At 47.6% G+C, this 19,570-nt stretch overlaps 1 protein-coding gene across 1 annotated transcript in view; it reads left to right on the top strand.

The window, feature by feature from the left end:
- The window catches only part of Tyw1 (tRNA-yW synthesizing protein 1 homolog), an 86,257-nt gene that overhangs the window by 42,900 nt on the left and 23,787 nt on the right, over nucleotides 1-19,570 (top strand). The window contains exon 13 of the mRNA NM_001107137.1: nucleotides 2,496-2,631. Within this exon, the coding sequence (NP_001100607.1) occupies nucleotides 2,496-2,631 (136 nt within the window). The remainder of the gene's footprint in view (nucleotides 1-2,495; nucleotides 2,632-19,570) is intronic.

Genomic DNA, 19,570 nt, shown 5'->3' with positions numbered 1-19,570 from the left:
GGCCAGGCTGGGAGCCTCGTGACCTGTCTTGTTACTGAGGCCAGGTCTAGGCAGAAATCCGATCCCTAGGTCCGAGGAGATTTCCTCAGGTTCCCTTGCTGCCGTCCAGCCCTCTGGAGTGAGCTCTGTCACTCCTGGGGACCTTCTTTCTTCTTTGTCTGCTTCCAGTGTGAGATCTGGACACTTCTTGACCCTGTGTCTCAGATACTTAACACAGTGTCACCCACCAGAACTTCTGATTTCCGTGTGCAGTCAATGTTTGAATGTAAGTCGTGTGCATGTAAGCTTTGGGAATTGCTGTCTGTCATCCTAACTGGTTACACACTCAGGACAAGGGTCAGGCCAGTGTCTGCTGTGGTCAGCAAGGGTTATGACCAAGCACTGGGCATCTGAGGCCATGCTAGGTGCAGTAGCTTTCAGGGCTGCCTTTTGCTTCCTTTGGTTTTGGAACCAGGGTCTCACTTTGAAGCCCAGGCTGGCACTGAATTCTTGATCCTCCTTCCTTCACCTCTCAAGCGCTGGGATTATAAAGAATTTTAAAAAAATTAAATTGCATTTTGAGTGTTTCTTTGTATGCATTTGCCATGTCATGTTGTGGAGATCAACTTTCCAGTCACTTCTCTTCTCCCTTGTGGGTTGTGGGGACAAAACTTAGGTCATCAGGGTTGGTAGCGAGTACTTTTACTCACTGAGTCATCTTAGAGGACCCCGTGGTGTTGACTAAGAACCCCAGAAGTTGGATATCGTGGTAAATACCTGTAATCCCAGCACTGAGAAGACTGAGGCAGGAGGATGGTGAGTTTGAGGCAATTTCTACATAGCAAGTTTTAGATCAACCTGGGCAACATGGTGAGAGCTGGACTCAGATAAACAAGACAAAAGAGCAACATACACATGTACACACATGTGTACACACACACACACACACACACACACACTCACCCTCACCCTCACCTCTTCAGCCAGTCATCCTTCACCCAGGGGAAGCGGACTTGAACCCATTTCTCCCGAAGCATGGATGTGCCTCTGTGCTCTTGGAATAAGGTTTGCGGGCTGGGTCCCGTTTCCTGACTTATGGAGTTTCCTCCAGTGACCTGGGGATGTAGGTGGCCCATTGACCCAGACACTACACTGTAGTTTTTAATTTTTCTCAACCTTGATTTTAATAACAGTTCTTTAATGCTTTAACCTCTCTTCTAGTCTATCACCCACTATGGGGTAGTGGGAAGGAAAGGTTCTTAGGATACGCGGGAAGTGGACCTGTTTAGAAATGGTTCTTTGGAGCGACTCTGCGTTGTCAGGAAATTAGCAGTTCAGTTGCTAGGTCAGCACCGGTAGCTCGATCTACTTGCAAACACTTTACAAATATACCTGCAGTCCAGCTTGGTAGTATCGGGATAGCAGTAATGGTGGCACAATCTAGTCAGAATATCCAGGCCTCAGCTGAATCTGCAGGAGTCAGCGGAGAGACCAGCACCAGCAGGGACACCAGGAGTTCTTTTTTGCATCTCTTTCAACAAAGCGAAGGTTAGTGAAGACGTGAGATCAAGAAGTGTTGCAAAGCTAGCTCTAGAAGCAAGCCCCTCTCACAGACCGTTGAGTCTTCTTCATGCTCCCTCCAAACATCACGTGTCTTCCACGGGTCTCCTCATCACGTGTCTTGCCTCAGCATGAGAGTCTGAGTGACTCCATGTGAGTCTGTCTCAGCTGACATTACTCTGCCAATTGGCCCGAGTGTGAGGAAGTGGCAGGAAGCCATCAGCACGCCACCAGAAAGTTTTCTGGTGCGTTTCTCTGTATGGAGTCATGATAAGTGGAGCACAGCGACGCCTGTAAGGTGGACCAATACAGGGAGGAATCTTCATCACGCGTCCTTTCGTGTGCTTGCTCTAGCAAGACATCCTTTCATTCGTGTCCACTTCAGGAGAACGCTCCTTTGTGTGTTTACCCCAGCAAACACTATCCAACACAACTGGCCTTCCAAAGAACCTTTAAATTTCCGCTTCGCTGCCCGGTTCTGAGTCCACCTGCATCGGACTGCGAGGCAGAGCTCCTGAGGAGAGCCTGTCTAACTGTGCCGTGCTGTGGCTGCAGGTCTCAAGCTGGGTTTCATTTATTTCATCTACTTTCCATTAAAGCCTAGTGTTTGAAGATGGGCCAGCCTCCGATAATTAATGCTTGTAGTGTATTAGGCTCCATGTCTAGGCATTTAAAAATAACCAGAGACTTCTTGTTGTGTCGTGCTATAAAGTCATCGTGGGCTGGGGTGTAGCTGAGTGACGAGAGTGCTGGTCCTCACCGCACTCGACCTCGACTTCCATTCCCAGCTCTGCCCAAAGGAAAACAGAAAAGTTGCTTTGGACAGTGGGCAACGTGGACACTTCTAGACCAGTACAGTGTTGTGTCGTCTCATCCAGGCTATACATTTCATACGGTGGAGTTTCTAATGTAGGCACCATTTTTCTATTTTCTTTTTTTCCCCCCCTATTCCCAAGGAACCTCACACCAGTTACTCAGCTCTATGTAAGTGTGGACGCCAGCACCAAAGACAGCCTGAAGAAGATCGACCGCCCGCTCTTCAAGGATTTCTGGCAGCGATTCCTAGACAGTTTGCAAGCCTTATCTGCAAAGGTAAGAATTGTGGCATTTTCCTAAAAATAACTAAATAAGAAATGAACAGAGCTTTCCTTACTTCATTTTTCTTTAAAGACAGAAAGATTATATCATTTATTACTTTTTTAAAAAAAGATTTCCGTGTGTGAGTGTTTTGCCTGCGTGCGTACTGTGTACGTGCCCACTACCTCAGGGTCAGAAGGCTATGGCTATGTGGGCAGTAGAAACTGAGCCTGGGTCCTCTGCAAGTGCACATGGTGCTCCAGATCCCTGAGCCATCTCTCCGGAGCCCAGAAGCGGGCACGGAGCGGGCACTAACAGGCAGTTGTTTCCCTCCCCGTGTGGATGCTGGAAACCATACTTCTGTGTCTCGTGCACAAGCAGCAGGTGCTGTTAACTGCCGAGCCCTCCCCTGTTCCACATCTTCAGGTTCTCTCTTGTTTTGAGACAGGGTTTCTCTGTGTAGACCTGGCTGTCCTGAACTTACTCTGTAGACCAGGCTGGCCTTTAACTCGTAGATCTGCCTACCTCTGTCTCCTGGGTGCTGGGATTAAAGGCCTGTTCTATCACTGCCTTGCCACAAATTCTATTTTTTTCTTTTTTTAAATTGGGCAGTGTTTTATCTTCCTTTACAATTTAATAGATCCTTTTTGCGCATGGGGTAAAGCTGCTTGGTAGTTCAGAAGGATCACAGCAATGGTGTTTTCCTCACAGTGAGGAGTCTTCTGTAGGGAATGGAATGACTTGTATGACGTCACTGTCAAGCCAGCAAGACTGCATTTATGCACCCGTTGTTTTCAGGATTGTTGGTAACTTGGGCACACTTTCCCCAAATCACCTTGCCTCTGTGTCACAGGGCCCGGCTCGCTCACATTCACTTCAATGACTGTCCCTTTGATCACACCCAGGGTGGTAGACAATGGGGATGATGGATTCTTTCTCGCACCGAGTATAGACAGGCAAAAGGCAGCTTTCAGCTCAGGGTGTGTGACATGGGCTTTTTTGAAACGTAGACCCATTGGCCTAATGAACCTTTCATATTTAGGTGGTTTTCTTGTAAAACCACCACCAACAAAGCAGACTTTTGTAACCATTCTCTTCCGTGCCTTCTTTTTTCTTTTCCCTGTTCGAATAACTTTCAATACTTCTGTTTCTCCTTGGCCATGAACTTTGGGTAGAGGGACCTCCCATTTTCCCCACCTTCTTTCTTTCTCCTTTTCTCAGGGTAATCCAAACATTTGCAGTGCAATTCAATCTCTTCATTTTGTGGCATGATGACAGCCACGGAGCAGCCACCAGCAACCTCCCAGGTCCCAAACAACTCTTAATTTCCGGGTGTCACTGGCTCACGAGCCTGCTTTGCTCAGGCCAGAATGGGCAGAGGGACAAATTCTATTTTTAAGAATGTATGTTTTATTGTTGATTGGGGGAGGGGAGAGTATGGTACATGTGCATGTGCACACACCATGGTGCAAAGACAGCATTTGGGAAGTGGTTTTCTCTTTCCACTTTGTTGAGGAGTTTTCTCATTGCTTCTACTGTTGGGTAGTCCAGGCTAGCTCACTCCCATGTTTCCAGTGATCCTCCTGTCTCCACCTCTTGTTGTAGGAGTGCTGGGGTTATAGATGCTACACTGCACTCAGCATTGTCATTGGGTTTTGGGACTGAGGTCTCTCATGTCAGGTGATTTTTACCTATGACGCCTTTTTACTGGCTTTCTGGGTTACTTACTTTCAGGCTTAGACACTCGTCAGATTTTTGAGGAGCAAGGGGCATTTTTCATGTGTTTCCGCCTTGCCAGGTTTGTCTTGAGGCTTTCTGTCCTTCTTGGTGTCATCGCTGGCCATGCATTTAAAGAGAGGAACCTGTCCACAAAGCTCATGATACAGTGTGCTGGTAGCAGCGTGCAGCTTGCCTGCCTGGGATGGCAGCAGATAATGGAGGGTTAGGTGTAAAAGTAATTTCCAGACATTTCAAGCCTCGAGCATGTGAGCTCAGAAGTGAGTGAGTGTCAGTGTGAGCTCAGAAGTAAGTGAATGTGTGTGTGTGTGTGTGTGTGTGTGTGTGTGAGAGAGAGAGAGAGAGAGAGAGAGAGAGAGCGCTCAGAAGTAAGTGAGTGTGAGCTCACAGGTAACTGTGTCAGCACGGGAATAATGCCTAAGAACTGTGTAAAGTCAGAGCATCTGAACTGAATGTCATGGGCTGGGGAGGTGGTTCAGTGGTTAAAGCCTGTACCTTACAGAGGACGTGAGTTCAGTTCCCGGCACCTATGTCAGGAGGCTCATAATCACTGTAACTAGTTATAGGAGATCTGAGTCTCTCTTCTGGATCCTATGGGCACCTGTATTTGTATGCGCACACTCACGTGTGTGTGTGTGTGTGTGTGTGTGTGTGTGTGTGTGTGTGTTTGTAAATAAATAATAAACCTTTAAAAAAAGTTTTAATGTCTTCTTGGAAATAGTTGGCCCTGTGTGTACTCCTTTTCTTGTTTTCATTGTGGTACTTGGGAACCGAAGCTGAGACCACATACATGCTTGGCAGGTCCTTTGCACTGAATTTAAGATCCCAGCTCTATCTCTCTGAGAACTTCAGGGCAGCCAGGGAAACACAGTGAGACCCTGTCCCTACAAAACAAACCAAACAAAACCCCAAACCTCCACACCCAGAAGCAAACATTAGCTCAGAAAAGTGCATGGCTCGTTGGCCTGATACCCTGGAGGTTACTCACTTGTTAAGGGGGTGCTTGTGATATGAATGGGGTGTTCTATACTAGGTAATATTTATGTTTATGTGCATTTAGGTATACACATGTGTGCAACTCAGAGCTCAACCTTAGGTGTCATTCCTCAGGTGCCATCCACCTTATTTTGAGACAGTGTCTCAGGGCCCTGGGACTCTGATTAGTTTAGGTTGTCTGGCCAGTGAGCCTAGCTTTGCCTCTGTGACACTAGGGTTACAAGCCAGCTTGTGTGTGCTTGTTCTGGGATCACACACAGGTCTTGCTGCTTGTAGAAGCATTTTAAGGACTTCAGGCATCTTTCCAACCTTGTGTCTACTATTTAAACAAGCCAATGTTTGCACATGGCCCATAATTCACACTTTAAGGAACATTTAATAGTTGACCTCCCCTTCTCTGTCTATGAGAGTGTTACTGGCTGAATGTTGAAATTGGGGGCGAATAAAGAGAACCATAAAGAAGCGAATAAAGAAATGGTATAATTTATTTATTTATTTATTTATTTATTTATTTATTTATTTATTTATTTATTTGAGACAGAGTTTCTCCTTGTAGCTCTAGCTGTACTGGAATTTGTACTGTAGACCAGGCTAGCCTCTAACTCAGAGATCTGCCTGCTTCTGTCCCCCAAGTGTGGGATTTAAGGTGTGCACTACCATGGCCTGGCTGTGATATTTAAAAAATGTGTGTGTGTGTGTGTGTGTGTGTGTGTGTTGTGTGTGGGTCTGTGTGCATGCGTGTGCCACACACATGGGTTTAGCCACAGAGACCAGGAGAGGACATCCGATCTGCTGTAACTGGAATTAAAGGCAGTTGTGAGCTGCCTGACATGGTGCTGGGAACTGAACTCAGGTCCTCCACAAGTGCTCTTAACCACGGAGCCACATCTCTAGCCCCATGATGGGTAATCCTGGGTGTCCGCTTGAAGGATTGATTGAGAGACTCTCAGGAGAAGAAGGTGAGGTAAAAATGCAGTGCAGCACTGGCTGGGTCAGTGAGGGACTCCTTTTGGTGACTGCGTTGGTGGTTATGAGAAGAAGGCAGGGCCTGTCTGGAGGAATTAGGCACAGGGTGTGTGTTCTTGGAACTGTTCTCTTGCTCAGCCTTTTCTGTGTGCACATTCCCCTCTTCCTCTCTGTCTCTCTGTCTCTCTGTCTGTGTCTCTCTCTGTCTCTGTCTCTGTGTGGACTTCCTGCCAGCTTTGAGATCACCTCCTCCCATTCACACCTCTCCCACCCGGGCTACTCACTGGGACTGTGTCCCCAAACAAAGCAGCCTGTCTGCTGAAGTCCCCAGCGGAAGCCACATTTCGTAAATTGTTATTTGTCTCCGAAAGTTTGCTGAAGTTTTATGCTGGTTGTTTGTGTAGCACTGCAAAATTGATTCCAGAAATTTCTACATCTCGACAAGCCAGTGGACTATAAATACACAGACAGAGCAGAGGGTGACTTTCGGGAAACAATACTTTTCTCTTTTGGTTTGTAAACTGCCTTTTTTTCAAAGCTAGTTGTATATTGAGGTCATCCCTGAGAAGGCTGGGGCTGGAACAGCAGTGGCAACTTGGCAGCTATCTAAAAATGAGAAATGTTTTCCAGGACCTGTCTATCTAAAAGGTAATAGAGTTTTATATGCACCTCCTTTGACTTTTGGCTCACATACCATATAAAGAATATTAGCATCCCTATATCTTCCGAATGCCTTCCAAATCCAGGCAGCTCCCCGCAGATGCTCTGCCTGGAGGTTGTTGGTTTTTCAGTGGAGCATGAGTTTAAGCTCCAGACCTGACTTCGCATACAGATCTTTCAGCACAGCGTTTTAAATGGATGCTTGCAAGGGCAAAATTTATATTTATTTTCTGCAAACTGTGTGCAGGTAAAGAATGGCGTTGCAGACATGGTTGATGGTCCACCGGAGTCAGTGGGATTCGGTGTGGCCAGGTTCCTAGGCATCACCAAACGAGAGACTTTCTGGTTGGTCCTGGCACAGAGGCTGCCTTCCTCCGCCAGGCAGCTGCTGCTGACCTTCTGTTTTGATTTTAGCCCCAGCAATGTTGTTTTACAGGTACAGAGCTGTGCCAGGATTATTTCACGTACAGGAATCCCATCTTAGTTTTAGGAAATTCTCCAGAAGACTTTCGTTGATAGATGACCCATTTTAATGTTTCCAATCGATTGTCAGGGTCTCATGTAATGAAGGCTGGCCTTGGACACACTGGCCCTCACATAAACTTGGGTTTTGGGTGCATATATTGCTGTAATCAGTGTGTGTGTGTGTGTGTGTGTGTGTGTGTGTGTGTGTGTGTGTATAACACTTTTTACCCAAATTGTTTTTTTGTTTTTTTTTATGATAGAGTCATGTCCTATTAGTTCCTGGTAAAACTGGGCTGCCGCCTTCTAACATTTGTAGATTTTTTTTTTCCCCCGTGTGATTTTTGTTTGTTTCTGTTTTTCTGGATGGGAGAGATTGAACTCGGGCCTCACGCATGCCAAGCACACGTTCTGCTACTAAGCTACTCCTCCAGCCGGCCCCATTTGCTGCCCTGGCCTGCTGACTGAGGCTCTGCGTGCCCATCCATGAGCAAACGCTAACACCTCAACCACACAGACTGGCCCCTCACCGACAAGTACTTTCCGGTGCTTGATACCTGGTGAGGCTAATCCTAGACATGGGCAACAGTAGACAAGGCAGTGGAGGGCCCTGTTCTCAGGCAGCACAGAGAGGGGGAGAGAGGATCATTCGCAGGTCGTAAACTATCCAGCATGGCTTCTTATCGGCAAGACCGAAAACAGCACCAACAAGCCGAGTTCCAAGCCCTTGAGTTTCAGAAAGTCAACTTAAAAATAATTTTTTTTTTCTTTTTCTCGGAGCTGGGGACCAAACCCAGGGCCTTGCGCTTGCTAGGCAAGCGCTCTACCACTGAGCTAAATCCCCAGTCCTAAAAATAATTTTAAAAAATGGTTTGTGCGTGTGTCTTTGCGTGAATGTATACCACTTAGACGCGAGTGTCCGAGGAGGCCAGAAGAGCGTGTCGGGTTCCCTGGAGCTAGAGTGACAGGCGGTTAGGACCTGCCCCGTGTGGGTGTTGGGAACCAAACTCTGGTTCTCTGGGAAAGCAGCAAGAGATCTTTTTTTTTTTTTTAAGATATATTTATTTATTTTATGTATGTGAGTACACTGTTGCCATCTTCAGACACACCAGAAGAGGGCATCAGATCCCAGTACAGATGGTTGTGAGCCACCATGTGGTTGCTGGGAGTTGAACTCAGGACCTCTGGAAGAGCGGTCAGAGCTCTTAACCATTGAGCCATCTCTCTAGCCCCCGCAGCAAGAGATCTTAATCATGGATAAATGTGTTATAGATATTTGTAAAATAGTGAGAATAAGCCACCCACATAGCTCGCCACATCCAGAACCAAGCGGACTATGCCACTGGCATTCAGATTAGTGGCAGGGCCAGATTCCACACAGACAATATGTGTGAGCTGAGGCTCGAGTGTAAGCGAGCCAGGGGCTTGTGTGTGGTCTCCAGGTCCTTCTTTTCTCCCTTGGCATTGCTGAGCCCAACACCTCTTAAAGATTTATTGTTTTTAATTATCTATGAGTCTGCCTGTATGTCGGGATGGCTGTGCAACTGCAGTGTCTGCAGAGGCCGGAAAAAGGGTGTCAGAGCCCCAGGAACTGGAGTTACAGGGGGTGGTGAGCCGCCTCACATGGGTGCTGGGAGCTGGACTTGGGTCACCTGCAAAAGTAACTCCACTTTCAACTGCCAAGCCGTCTTTCCAGCCCCTGGGTGATTTATATAATTCTTCCATTGGTATCTTGTTGGCCAGACTCAGTTCCTTAGCCACACTCTGTGTGAGGGAGCCAGGAAAATGTGCCCTTTTAGCTGGGTGGCTTGCTGTGTGCACCAAGCTGACTGCTCAGAGGGAGGGGCTTGGCCTGGAGGCTGAGGGCGGTTTGCTGTCTACAGGTAAGCAACAGCGGTGAGGGCAGGGGAGCAAAGAGCGAGGGAGATGAGGAAGGAGCGTTGCTGGAGAGGGGTGGACATGGCTGTGGCTAAGGTACTTGTTGAGCAGGTTTGAGGGCTAAGTGCAGATCCCAGTACCGCATAAAAAGCTAGGCACGGGGCGTATTCTTAGAATCCCAGCACTGGGGAAATGGATATGGGTGGATCCCAGGGCCCCAATGGCCAGCCATCTTATCTCCCTTGCAGAATTCCAGGCCATCCATTGAGAGATCTGTCTCACAACACACAGCGTGGGCTGGAGAGGTAGCCAAGCACTTAATCACTTAATCCAGAGGACCCAGTAGGTCCCAGCACAGCACCTACACCATTGGCTCATGGCTCCAGGCATCCTGTTCTCTCTTCTGTCATTCGTGGGTGCTGGCCTCATGTGCACAAGCCCCCTCCTCCAATCCGAGGTAGAAAGCACCTGAGAAATGACACCCAAGGACATTCTCTAGCCTCTGCTTTCATCCATATAGATGAGCATACACATGTACATGTGTGTACACACAAAGTTGCATATGCACCTGTGTGCCAATTCTACCCCACCCCACCCCAATACACACAAAAGAAATAATCAAAACGAAAAAGGGAATCAATTCATTTAAGGGGGAAAAGAATAAGCTTAAATATTGGAAATATACAAGGTTGTTACTGAAAGTACTAATTTTTATTTTATACGTATGTGTTTTTACCTGCACCTCTGTGCACTGTGTGCATGCAGTGCCCGAAGAGACCAGAAGAAGGTGTCAGATCGTCTGGGACAGGAATTACAGACAGTTGTGAGCTCCCCAGTGGGTGCTGGGAATCAAACCTGGGTCCTCTGTAAGAGCAGCAAACTGCTAAGACACCTCTTCATTCATTCATTCATTCATTCATTCATTCATTCACTCACTCACTCGTTCGTTCATTCATTCATTCGTTCATTCGTTCATTCGTTCGTTCGTTCGTTCATTCATTCATTCATTCATTCATTCGCTCACTTACTGAAATGTGGTCTGACCGTGTAGTCCTGGTTGGCTTGGAACTGGCTTTGAACTGGCTTTATTGACCAGGCTGTCCTCAGACTTAATAGAGATCCCCTTCTCCACCTCCCAGGTGCTGTGTAACCATGTTCGGTTTTGGTTTTGTTTTGTTGTTATTGTTGTTGTTGTTTTTTTAAAGGCTTTTGTAGCCCAGGCTGGCCTCGAACTCAGTTTGTCACCACGAATGACCTCCTTCCTCTAGTAGTTTCTGCCCTGATGTTCATCAGTGACGGAGTGTGACTTGGAAATAAATCCTCTCCTGTTCCATTCTGACCAAACGCTGCTGCTGGACTGGGCATTTCCTCACACCAAAGAACGAGAGCTAGAACAGGATCCGGGCAGGAGGCAGAGGTGTGGATGACTCAGCTTAGCCAAGCTATGCCCGGAAGTGAGCAGGAGGAAGTCCTCAACCTGGTAAGAGGAGAGGACAGCGCACCGCCGGCCTTGAGGGCCATTCTACCCGTGTAGTGAGAGAAGGGAACCAGGATTTTGCTCTCGTTTTACTGCTACCCTTCACAGTACAAAAGCTAACGCCTCAGTGTATGCTTAAAGGTAGAGAAGGCACCTAATGTGTGTGTAGACACAGGAACGATCACACAGTTGGAGGTCTGTGCCATGAGGGTCTCTGTGCTGCTTGGGCATCGAGTGAATTACACTGGGATAAGGGGCGTGGGCTGCACCTTGAGGCAGGCTTTTCCTGGTCTCAGCGATGATGGCAACTGTGGCCCTTCACCACTCACAGTGGCCATTAAAAAAAATTTTTTTTTTTACATTTATTGTCTCTGTGTGAGTATGAGTATGTGTGTGTCTGTGTAAGAGTGTGTGCACATGCCCGGATCTGTGTCCTCACTTGTTTGGAGGTCAGAGGACAACTTTTTTTTTTTCTTTTCTTTTTTTTCGGAGCTGGGGACCGAACCCAGGGCCTTGCGCTTTCAAGCGCTCTACCACTGAGCTAAATCCCCAATCCCCAGAGGACAACTTTTAAGTTGGTTCTCTTTCCACCATATAGAATATACTCGAAAGTCGTGAGGCTTGGCAGCAAGCGCCTTTTACCCCAGAGGCTGTCCCGCTGACCTCAGTGGCTTTTTTTCTTTGCTGATGAGCTCTCTTCATAACCTTTAATTTCTTTGCAAGTGCGATCCTTCAAGACTGCTCGTCTCCAGGCCTGTTTTAAACTTTGAGCCCAGCCAGCCAGCCCCATTTCGGAGATTAGAATCGAACTCCCTTATGAGAATCATCATGTTTGATTTATTAAAAGCAGAGTTTAAGGGAAAAGGGAAATTAAAAAGAATGATCAGGAGCTAATTTCTTTGGCTGGTTGAAGCCAGAAGGAAGGAAGCACTTTCTCAAATTGACATCTGAAAAGCCGTTCTATTAGCGCTATCGGGAAATGAAGATCCTAGAGACCATTTGGGGGTCTGTTTGATTTATGGTGATTTAAAGATAACTCGCACCTCTGCTGAGGGCCTGCAAGGAGGCCCCACGTGTGGGGAAAAGTCATTCGCCTTCACGGGAATAAAAGAATGACTCCATTAGTCCTTGAGGTACTGGGTTGGAATCAATACCATTTATATCCAGATCCAGTTATTTGTTCTGTTCCTGAATCCAGCCACGCAGTGGGGGGAAATGGGTTGTAGCGGGGACCAATCACAAACGTTCAGTTTCACATAAAGAGCAACCTTTGGAGTTTATGTGGTACTGGGGATGGAAGGCAGGGGCTTCGTCATGCCAGGCAGACTACCGTTTCCTCCATGCGTCACCCGAGCACAGCCCTGGCCCTCACATAATCACAACCTCTGCAGCCTCCTTTGAGCCTCTCCTTCCCCCAGGGATGAGGCTGGGTTTGCTTTTGTTTCCCATTCTCTGAGGATGGGAGGGAGGGCTGGGGTTAGAAATGGAGGCGACAGGAGTTCACCTGTTTGTTCTGAACCTCATAATCTCGTAATCTCTAGTAAGAACGGTAGTCTATGGAATCGTCACCTGGTCCTCACTTTAGGAGTGTTTGGTGTTTGTTGTGGTAGTTAACCATCCATATATGGACTACATTTCAGTTCTAGAAGGTACAGCTGGATCATGCTGTACACAGTTTTTGATAGGTTCTATATGTGTACTTGTGTGCATGTGAGAATATTTATGTATTTATGATTGAATTTTTGTGCTGAGTTTGGAACTTAGGACCTTGTGCATGTCGGGTGAGTGCTCTACCACTAAGCCACGCCCCCAGCCCCTCACTGGGGGATTCTAGGCAGGGGCTCTACCACTGAGCCACGCCCCTAGCCCCTCACTGGGGGATTCTAGGCAGGGGCTCTACCACTGAGCCACGTCCCCAGCCACTCACTGGGGAATTCTAGGCAGAGGCTCTACCACTGAGCCACGCCCCAGCCCCTCACTGGGGGATTCTAGGCAGGTGCTCTACCACTGAGCCACGCCCCCAGCCCCTCACTGGGGGATTCTAGGCAGGTGCTCTACCACTGAGCCACGCCCCCAGCCCCTCACTGGGGGATTCTAGGCAGGGTCTCTTCCACTGAGCCACGCCCCCAGCCCCTCACTGGGGGTTTCTAGGCAGGTGCCAACCGTAAATCATCCCCTAGCCCCTCACTGGGTTCTACTGCTGAGCTATCCTACATTTCTAACAATGTGTTTATAAAAACCTCTTGTTATTATGCAGACAATTTTATCTTTTGTTTCAGGCAGGGTTTCCAGATGTATAGCCTTGAACTCAGGGTCCTTGTGTTGTTACCTGAACACTGAAATCGTAGGCACTTGCCAACCTGGAATTGTGTGTGTGTCCATCTTGACTCAGTGCTGAGTGCTGTTTTGTTCCCGTGTGTTTCCTGGAGACACTGAGCTCATTTCCTGGTCATGAGGCTGTCCCATCTCATTGTGTCTTTAATCAATGCTATTTAGTATCCCTCCCTCTCTCTGGTTTGTTTTCCTCATCTATTTGAGTGGAGGGGCTTAGGAGATGGACCTGTAGCATCCTTTGACTAGTAGTCCGTCCTCTGTGTTGTTCCGTAAGGAATGCCCCTTAGGAAAGCGATCTGAATGAAGGCCCCTGGCTGTAGTGCTCTCTGCTTTTCCTCTTGGCTTGCTATCACTTCTGATTCATCTTGAAAAGTCAGGCTCAACAGTCTGTCCCCACAGTGACAGCTCAGTATAAACTTCATAGGCTCACTTAAAGTACAGTCAACTTCTAATAAGTGTTGGTTTTAAACTTGTGTGTGCACATGTGCATGTGTGAGTGCAATGCCCGCAGAGGCCAGAAGGGAACGCTAGATCCCTTGAAGCTGGAATTACATGTGGTTGTGAGTGACCTGGTGTGGGTGCTTGAAATTAAAGTTGGGTCCTCCACCAGAGCACAGCGTGCTTTTGACTGCTGAGCTGGCAGTCCAGCCCCCCTCTTAAAATCTTTATCTGATTGTTAATGTTACATTGTTTGTAGTTGAGCGCCTCAGGACACGTAGTGTTTAATTAGTCTTTTTTATTTTTGAGATCCAGTCTGAAGCACAGGGACATTTTTTTTTTTTTGAGATTTTTTGACTTAAGTTAAAGAAGCCAAACATTTCTAAACTCTAAAATCTTGTGATTAAACAATCAAGTCCCAGTAAGGGGGTCATTTTCTCACCATTTGGAACTCCGACATCGGGCCTGGCTTAAGCAGTAGTTCTGGACAGTAGACCTGCTTTTGAGGTCATTGGTTTATCCGAGGGACATGTGTTGTCTGGTCACCTGTCGTTCCCATCAGACCGAACCTGTTGTGGTAGTTTGGGGAGACCTGCGATGCTGTGTCCAGTGTCGAGCTTTCACCCCTGTGTCCTCCGTTCTTCGAGTCCGACTGCTTCTGTCCGTGAGTTTACTGCAGGAATGATGGATGGGCTGTGTCTCTGGGAATACCGCCAGGGAATTGGCTTTTCTGTCTATATCTTCAGACACAGAAGTGGAAGTGATGGGAGCCGATGCGGCATCTGGGCGGGGCTGCACCACGAGCATCTGATGATTGATTTTGGTGACACTGTTCGCTGACCTTTATGTGGTGCTCTGTGCTCGGGACCCACTCTGTCACCTCATGGCCCTGTTCTCCAGTCATGGGAGCCCACACCCACCCGTTACTACTTCCTCTTACAAGTTGAATAGGAAAACCACCGCCTGGCATTAAACATTCCTCTAGAACAGGATTTTCCAAGGTTTCAGTGGGAAAGAGAGTCAACCTTAGCTCACCCTCCTTCCCTAGAATCCTGCTCCGATAGCTCAGATAGCAGGTTAATTTGGCAGGACCCGGAAGACAAGCCTTTGGGGGGATTCTCTTTGATTAGGTTAATTGCAGTCAGAAGACCCACTCCAAAGGAGGGGTGCACTGTGCCCCGGGCCTGGCCTGGAGTGCACTGACGGGAGGGAGTGGGCGGAGAGCGGGCGCTTGAGCACGTGCTGCTCACTCCCTATTGACTGGATGCAGTGTGGCTGGCTGCCTCTTGCTCCTGCCGCTCTGCCTTCCCCACCATGATGGACTGTACCCTTGAACTGTGAGCCAAGATAAATCCTCCCTCCCTCAGGCTGCTTTTGTCAGGATAACTTTTTCACAGCTGTAGGATAAGAAACTAACCCACACATCTGCACTGAGCCCTGCTTTCCATAGGAATGCCTCAGCCATGCTGGGGTTCACAGATATCACCTGAATGCCACTGTAGGTACATCCTGAATGGCCACACCGTACATCCGTGGGCTGTTGCTTGACGTTGAACATCTTGAGACTCTATGACGTCTCAGCATGCTAGAAGGGCTCCGATGGATGGGTGGGTGGATGGGTGGGTGGGTGGGTGGGTGGGTGGATGGATGGATGGATGGATGGATGGATGGATAGATAGTCTCACTCCACAGCATTTGTCTGTGAGCTTTATCATTCCCATAGGCTAAATTTTTAGGAATGCAATTACCAGATCAACAGTTTGATATTTTCTAGAATCCTTAATCACGTTGCCGTGTTAATTTCCAAAATGTCTGTGCTGAATCAAAGTCCCACCATGAGGGAATGAGTGCGCCTGTCTAGGAAGCGCTGAGGATTGCTATTTAAAAGAAACAACCTGTGCCAATTTGATAATCCAAAGTGGTACCTCATTACCGCCTCAATTTGCATCCCTTTGATTACTGGTAAGCCGGCGCCATATTTTAGGAGACCGTTTTTATCTTGTTTTGACACCACCTCAACTAGTTTGTCTTGCATTGCAACTGTCAAGGTAAATCACTGGAATTAAGAGAGCCGTAGGCCTGGGCTGTAATAACCTCACCTGGAATGTGTGGCCTAATTAGAAGCAGCAGAATTCCAACATGTAATTGTATAGGTTTAACGTTTTATTATGACTACCTCAGGCGCCAGAGAGAGCAGAGGGTACAGCCTCAGCCTTTGCCCCGGCACCTGACAGACAGCAGTGTTGTTCTTGCTTGATCAGCTTCCTCACGTCGACAGTGGAGGGGACACTCGAACAGTTTATTTTATTAAGAAGTTGTTTAACATTCATTACTTTATCTCTCTGTGTATTTGTGTGTGAGTGCGGGTGTGCCAAGACGTGCCTCTGGGGAGCAGACAACTCGTAAGAGTCAGTTCTCTCTCTCAGTCCCGGGGGGGTCCCGGGGCTTGAACTCAGGGTCCCAGGCTTGGCAGCAAGCACCTTTACCCTCAGAACAATCTCATTGGTTCTGGAATACTTTAAATCATACAACAGGACTAAAGCAATTTAAAAGTCTGTGAATATTTTATATATAACACCTAAAGGCTTGAAAACTTGAGTTCTGGGACTGGAAAGATAGCTAGCAGGACACTGGGCAGTCCTGCCTGTAGCTGCAGCCTCAGGGGATCTGGTGCTGTCTTCTGGCCTCCTTGGGTGCCTGCACTCATGTGCACACCCCCCATCCAGATGTGGACAGTGTTTTGTTTCAGTGCTGTGTATATGCCAGTATACTCTGTCATCCAAACGTTCAGACCCTGTTCTTCCCTGAGTAGATGTGTGTCAGCCTGCTGTGTGTAACTTTCAACTTCTTATCGTTCCAAAAATACGCTTTCAAGGGGCCAGTTGGATGACGATGGTTTCCTGGTCTGCGTTATGTGCTCCTGGATAACTAAGGCTACATAATGAGATTCTGTTTGAAACAGACAGACAAACACTTTTTAAAAATCCCAAAAGCTAAACTGTGTTCTGGGTTGAGCTAGTGCCGTGTGTGCTGAGTGTAGGCAGAATGCGCATCCCCGTGTGGGTGCCACCACGTAGTTCCAGTACCCGGGGTGGGAAGACAGGGCGTCCAAGGTCTTCTAGGAGTTAAGTAAGCACGCACGCACGCACGCACGCACGCACCAGAGGCACAGTGCAGGTATCGTGCGGAGGTGATGCTCTCAGAAAGGAGAAAACCCAGCCTTATAAATTCCCAGCCACACAGCCCCGGCTGTAATGGTGAAGACCGGGGCCAGGTACAGTTCAGCTGAAGGCCTTGACATTTGTGGAGGTGGTGTTGTGCTTTGCCTAATTGGACGTCATGGTCTCTGTTCTCAGTTACAAGACAGACCGTAATTGTTCAGACATAAAATCCATTTTTAGTTCAAGGCTATAAGGAGAACAAGTGAAGGACCATTCAACCTTTGGGCCAGAATGTATTGATCCTTGCATTAGAGTATTGACCCACATTTGTATTGTGTGTGTGTGTGTGTGTGTGTGTGTGTGTGTGTGTGTGAGATGGGGTCTCATACACCCCAGGCTGGCCTTGAGCTCGCCCTGTAGCACAGGTCAGGTTTGGATCTGAGAGCTTCGTTCTTCAGGCTTCCCAGCAGGGACCGTTTCTTAGGTGATATTTTACAGTTCCTGTGCAGAGGTCATTCATGGGCTTTGCGATTTTTTTCATAAATATATAGTGTTGAATGTCACTCGTAAATGATAACTTATTTTTTTGATTTTCAAAAATTATTATAGATACATAGGAATTCAATTTTTGGATACTTACCTTATATTACAGAGTCTTCTCAAATGATTATCAACTTACTAATAATTTTATTTTTTATTTTTTATTTATTTATTTATTTATTTTTTTGGTTCTTTTTTTCGGAGCTGGGGACCGAACCCAGGGCCTTGCGCTTCCTAGGTAAGCGCTCTACCACTGAGCTAAATCCCCAGCCCCACTAATAATTTTATTAATTATAGTATCAAATTATTTTATTAACCATATTAATATTAACTGATTATAATAAGAATCACTTTATTAATTCTAAAATGCTTAATTCTTTAAATCAAGTCATGTAGTATGTTTAAAAAGGTCTTTTAAGTGTGTAGTGTATGTGCAACAGCACGTGTATGGAGAAGCGTGTGTGTGTGTGTGTGTGTGTGCTGGCACATGTATGGAGGAGTGTGTGTGTGTGTGTGTGCTGGCACATGTATGGAGGAGCGTGTGTGTGTGCTGGCACATGTATGGAGGAGCATGTGTGTGTGTGAGTGTGTGTGTGCTGGCACATGTATGGAGGAGCATGTGTGTGTGTGTGAGTGTGTGTGTGCTGGCACATGTATGGAGGAGTGTGTGTGAGTGTGTGTGTGCTGGCACATGTATGGAGGAGCGTGTGTGTGTGCTGGCACATGTATGGAGGAGCGTGTGTGTGTATGTGTGTGTGCTGGCACATGCGTACCATAGCATGTGTGAATCAGCACAGGTGTGGAGGAGCACGGTTTGCAAGAGCTGTTCTGTCCTCGAGGCATGTGGGTCCCCGGCGTCAGACCAAGGTTGTGAGGCTTGGTTGCAAGCACTTGTTCCTGCAGAGCCTTCTCACCGGCCCGGGGCACTCTTTCGTTTCTCGTGTGGGACCAGCTATGCTGTGCGATGCAGTTTCTAGGGAGGTCCTCCCACTGCCTTCCCATGGTCTTCTGGAGTCAGGAGGGACACTCGCTGTCTCACCAGGAATAATAGTTTGCTGTTGACCACTCGAAAATATCATTAATCTGGAAAATGTTCCTTTTGTTCCCAGGGCCCTATGATTTTTTAAGTTAGGAATAATTGTTGAGTTCGCATGCTTATTATTGTTCTATTGAGGAGATTCTCTAATATGGTGAATGGCACTGGTTTTCCAATACCAAGCCACATCCCGTCTCAGTCGGTCAGTGTGTATCTATTTTGTGTAGCCGAGCTGTCCTGTGTATTAATATTTAAAAGCTGTTTCTGTGTTCCAGAGACATGCCGAACTATAATCTCTTTGAAAAGATTTATCTTTATTTATGTGTCCTCTCTGTGCTATGCACTTGCCTGTGGTGGCCAGAAGAGGGAGTCTTCCCCAGGGGCTGGAGTTCTAGACGGTTCTAAGTGGTCTCATGGGAACTGAACCCAGGTCCTCTGCAAGAGCAGCAAGCGCCCAAGCGCTGAGCCATTTCTCCAGCCCCATTAAAAATTATTTTGAGGGCTGGGGATTTAGCTCAGTGGTAGAGTGCTTACCTAGGAAGCGCAAGGCCCTGGGTTCGGTCCCCAGCTCCGAAAAAAAGAACAAAAAAAAAAAAATTATTTTGATGGCTGTTGGTGGTGCAGGTCTTTAATCCCAGAGGCAGGCAGATCTTTGTGAGTTCCAGGACAGCCCTGTCTTGAAAAAGCAGAACCGGAAATGTATTCCTTTCCATTTCACACATGTGTATAATCCCCCAGTTCCTCTCTTGCTCCCTTCCCATTCTCACTGAACCCCTTTCCCAAGAACTCCCCACTGTTTTCATGCCCCCCATCCCATGCATCTGAGTGTATTAGGGCTGCTCAAGGGAGCTGACCTGTAATTGGTAAGAGCATTGCGGTGCTCCCATAAGTGATTGGGGTGCTCCTCCTGTGCTCTGGAGGAGTGGAGGCCTACAGCTGGGCTCCACAGTGATCCCGTAAGTCTAAGGTGCTCCCCCCCTGCTCTGGAGGAGTGGAGGCCTACAGCTGAGCTCCACAGTGATCCCGTAAGTCTAAGGTGCTCCCCCCGTGCTCTGGAGGAGTGGAGGCCTACAGCTGAGCTCCACAGTGATCCCGTAAGTCTAAGGTGCTCCCCCCCGTGCTCTGGAGGAGCGGAGGCCTACAGCTGGGCTCCTTAATGCCTGTGGTACTGTTCCCACCCTCTGTCCCTTTGACCAGTTTGAGAAAACTGCAAGCACTCCGTCATCCCATGTCCATCTGTAAACTGATGCTGATCGTCCCATCATGCTC

The sequence above is a fragment of the Rattus norvegicus genome, chromosome 12, assembly GCF_036323735.1.
Source record: "Rattus norvegicus strain BN/NHsdMcwi chromosome 12, GRCr8, whole genome shotgun sequence".
Lineage (NCBI taxonomy): Eukaryota > Metazoa > Chordata > Mammalia > Rodentia > Muridae > Rattus > Rattus norvegicus.
This window is presented reverse-complemented; position numbering and strand designations above follow the sequence as displayed.